This window comes from Phacochoerus africanus, chromosome 14, assembly GCF_016906955.1.
Source record: "Phacochoerus africanus isolate WHEZ1 chromosome 14, ROS_Pafr_v1, whole genome shotgun sequence".
Lineage (NCBI taxonomy): Eukaryota > Metazoa > Chordata > Mammalia > Artiodactyla > Suidae > Phacochoerus > Phacochoerus africanus.
Window position 1 is genome coordinate 22,842,211 of NC_062557.1, and position 4,099 is coordinate 22,846,309.

The 4,099-nt window shown below is 62.5% G+C and overlaps 1 protein-coding gene across 1 annotated transcript; it reads right to left on the bottom strand.

The window, feature by feature from the left end:
• Positions 1 to 843: 843 nt before the first annotated feature.
• Positions 844 to 2,132, bottom strand: TCAP (titin-cap). The gene is made up of 2 exons (XM_047757398.1): positions 1,979 to 2,132; positions 844 to 1,709 (listed from the first exon to the last, which is right to left on the bottom strand). Exons 1-2 carry the CDS (start codon positions 2,086 to 2,088, stop codon positions 1,316 to 1,318), a joined length of 504 nt encoding a protein of 167 aa, XP_047613354.1. The 5' UTR covers positions 2,089 to 2,132; the 3' UTR covers positions 844 to 1,315.
• Between the last annotated feature and the right edge of the window lie 1,967 nt (positions 2,133 to 4,099).

Here is a 4,099-nt window from a genome sequence, read left to right on the forward strand (position 1 = left end):
TGACCCCTCTCATCTCCCAGCTCAAGCTCCAGCTCCCTCTGGGGCAGGCCTGCAGACAGATGGCTTGGCGCTCCAGGTACCGGGCCGTCACGATGCCAGGTCTCCCCTCCCATCCCCCCAAATGGGAAGTGGATTCTGCGACATCGACTCCATGGTCTTCCTGGAGTGGGACCCCTCTGGTGATGTCTAATGCCCCTCTACCCTGGGTAGGCCACCAGCCCCTGCCAAGATGGGCCCCTGGCCTCCTCCGTGCCACTCGCCCCCCCTTGTCCCCAGGGGAAAGTGTCTCCTAATTGGGCCAGGCAGCCAGGTTGGGACATGAGTCACCACAACAGCTGCAGGGGCCACAGACAGGAACCTGACCCCCCCCCCCAACACCGCCCCCCCCCAACCCACCTTGGGCTCTCAGGACAGGGAGGGCAGAACACCTGATCCCAGTTGAGGATTGAATCTGTCTGGATTCAGAACCAAGATAGGCCAGTCTTGGGGTCACTGACCCCATGCACACCCCGAGGCACAGCTAAGGACAGTCCTGGTGCCAGCCCCCTCCATATTATCCATGAGATCATTTAAGCAAACCCTGAATGCCAGCTGGCCTCCCGGGCACTGCCCAGTGCCAGAGGATTGGACACGGAGGCCAGTTCGGCACAGCAGAGTCACCATAAGGAAGGGGGATTGAACGGCCACCCTGTTTACAGCTCTGTCCCTGCCACACTCCCCCACACAAGCGTGGGCGACCCACTAGCTCTGCCACGTTTAGCTGAGATGCAGGGCCGGTTCCCAGAAGTGAGCAGGGGGACACCAGTGGGTAGGCCCCACAACCACAAGGACAGAGACAAAGTCTGGCAGGTGACTGAGCATTTATTGCAGCGCTAACAGAGGGTGCTGGGGGCTCCATTCAGCCTCTGCCCTCCTCACGTCCCCCTCCCTCGGGTCTTCTCCAAGCCTCCTTCCCAGCGCATTCCAGATCCTCTTTCACTTTTTTCTCATTGTTCTCCGAAGCTGAAATCTGTTCGGGGCCCACCCTTCTTAGGGGCCTCTTGCCCTCACCCGTACCTTTTGTCCTCCCTCCTAGGGCTGGGGGTGCTTGGCTGGGCTGGCCCCCAGCTCTTCACCCTGAGTGCCCGCTGTCTTTGCTCCCTTCCCCTTGGAAACTCAGGAGACCCAGGCATCCCGGCCTCTGGCTCCCTCCTCCCCTAGCCCCCAACTCTGGGCAAACTACAAAGCATCCATGGCCAGCAGCTCCCCTCCGTGGTCCTAGCCAGGAAGGGCCCAGTCCAGGGCAGGCACAGTGGAGCCCGAGTCACCGTCCCTCTCAGCCTCTCTGTGCTTCCTGGGACATGGAACGAGACAGGGAGCGACGAAGGGCGCCAGGCTTGCTGACAGGCACCACAGGGGGCAGCTGCTTGGTGATCTCGGCCACGTCCTGGCGGTCCAGACACTGGCCACCCAGGGCTGTTTCCAGCGCCAGCAGCTCCCGCAGCTGGATGGGGGTCTCCTCGCGCTCCTCCTTGGCGGCACCCACTTTGGCGGGGGTGAAGATGGGCAGCGGCAGCACCCGCTGGTAAGGCAGCTGGTACTCCTGCAGGCCACGGCCCAGGATGCCCATCCGCATCACCAGCCAGGGGGATCGCTGCACCAGCGCCTGGCACTGCCCCTGTTGGTGGTAGGTCTCACGCCGCTCGGCATCCTCCTCGTGCAGAGAGCAACTGGGAAGGAGAGGGCCGGGGTGGGGGGAACACTGAAGTCCTAAAAGCTGTTGCCCTGCAGTCTCGGCCTGGGTGGCGGGGCTCCCTCGGGCTGCCGGGACCTGGGGTGCAGTGGGGGTGACTCCACCTTGCTCTCCCTGGGGAGCACTCTCTTTGCCCCCCCCCCCGCCCCCCACACTCCTCCTGGGCTTTGTGCTCTGTCCTCTTAAGGCTCAGGGACGGTGCTCTAGGGGAGGAGAGGGACCCCCAGGAGGGGAGGAAGCACTCACCCCTCCTCCGGCCGCGTGGACAGCGTCAGATCCTTCCACTCCGCCCAGAAGGCCTCTCGGCGCTCACAGTTCTCCTCGGACACCTGGCAGCTCAGCTCTGAAGTGGCCATGATGACTGCTGGCTTGCTCTGGGCTCTGCTCCTCCCAGGCCCTTTAAATAGCCCCCTCCTCCCCCTCCTCCAGGGGCTATTTTCAGCCCCTCTGGCGTCAGATGCTATAAGCAGAGCCAATACTCACTGATGGGGGGACTCTGGGCCCAGGGCGGGGGTTGGCGTCTCCGGACTCTGGCTGACCTCAGGTCAGAGGTCAGCTTCTGAAGAGATCAAGGTGCTCCGGTGGGGGCGGGGGTCCTCAGAGTGACACCTCCAGGTGTCTGACACTCTTCAGACACTGTCTGGGACCAGGCACATGCCCAGCCTCGTGCCACCTTGGCACATGCCTTCTGCCCCGCCCCTTCCCCCTCGCCCAGGGAGGACAGCGGCTTGTCTGTAAACAGCAGGGACCGAGGCCCCCTCTGGGCTCTGTACCAGGCCATCAAGTGCTGTCCCCACTGCTCTCCTCTGCCTGCCTGGAGTCAAGGGCACCCCCCCAACTGTGCCCCTCAGCAAGGGACAGTGCTGCCACGTCCTCAGGCGCCTGCACCCAGAGGCCTGGTCCCTGACCAGCAGGGGTACTCCTGGAAGTTAATGTCGCACGTGGGATCCGGGACACAAACCTTTGCTGGGTGTTTTCCTCTTCTGGGTCCAGTGGCCAGAGGTGCAGCCTCCCGAGTCAGGCCAGTGGGGGTGGAGGGAGCACAGTGGGTGTTGGCCCCCCTCCCCTGACACCTCAAGCGGGGCGAGACAAGAATCCAGGGGCTCCAAGGAGCAGCAATCAGATCTGACTCTAGCCCCACATCAGCCACAAATAGGCTGTGTGGCTACGTGCCCCTCTCTGGGCCTCATTTTCCCCATTTTCTGGTCACAGCCGCTTCACCAGAAGAGCTCTTACCAGCTCCAAGGTGCCGCCTGGGAGAGACCTGGCTCTCATGCCCAGGGAGCAGGCCGGTAGGAGGGCTGCGGGGCCAGCCCAGCATCAAGGGCGGCAGCTCGTGCTGCAAAATGCTTGCACCCAGGGTGAAGGGCACGGGGGAGGGGGAATGAGGGTGTCCCTGAGCAGACAAAGCAAAGGGCACTGAGAGAGGGAGGGACAGGAGCTGGGAGGAGAACCCAGCGCTAAGGTCCGTGGGCCCCGCCTGGGGTGGAACAGCAGCCTCTCGATTACTGAGGCGCTGCACCTGATTCCTGGTCTCTTTATAAGGTAGGAAATGAAGGCTCAGCGAGGTAGATTCGCGCAGGGTCACAGGCCCGGCCAGGGCCAAGGGGGTCCGGATCTAAGCAAGTCAGCCCCTCTGGAAGCCTGCAGGCACAGGGCGGGGAGGGCCGCTCTCCTGGTGGCCCCAGGGAGGTGGAGCAGAGAAGGTGGGCAAGTGAGCCCAGAGGCTGGGACCCAGACGTGCCTCAGGGACTGGGAAGTCCGGGGCCCCAGCTCCCCCTCCCAAGCCTGAGCTGGAGACCTTAACTTGACCTTCCCTCCCAGGAGACCCGGCACGGAGGCAGGGACTTTTTCTCTGACCAGTCATCTGCCCGAACTAATTTAAAAAGTTGGAGTGGGGGTGGGGTTCCAGAAACTGGGTCCCCAGTGGCTCCATCCTCCTCCTGGCTCTGGCCGGGGGTGAGAGGGCGTGTGATGTGTTGGCTCTGGCAGCGGCTCCTTCCCCACCATCATGGTCGAGGTCATGGTTGTTTTTTTTTTTTTTTTTTGTCTTTTTGCCATTTTCTGCCTACGCCAGAGCCACAGCAACGCGGGATCCGAGCCGCATCTGCAACCTACACCACAGCTCACGGCAACGCCGGATCGTTAACCCACTGAGCAAGGGCAGGGATCGAACCCGCAACCTCATGGTTCCTAGTCAGGTTCGTTAACCACTGCGCCACGACGGGAACTCCCTCCTGGTTGGTTTTTGTGGCCATGCCTACAGCTTGTGGAAGTTTCTGGGCCAGGGATCAAACCCACACCACAGCAGCGACCCAGGCCAGAGCAGTGACGCCAGATTCTCAACCCACTAAGACACCCAGGAAC

Bases quoted from the DNA above. Each gene is read 5' to 3' on its own strand.
- TCAP (XM_047757398.1), bottom strand. From the start codon at position 2,088: ATGGCCACTTCAGAGCTGAGCTGCCAGGTGTCCGAGGAGAACTGTGAG. The intron at 1,710-1,978 runs GTGAGTGCTTCC...TCTCCTTCCCAG, and splicing joins TCCACGCGGCCGGAGGAGGG to TTGCTCTCTGCACGAGGAGG.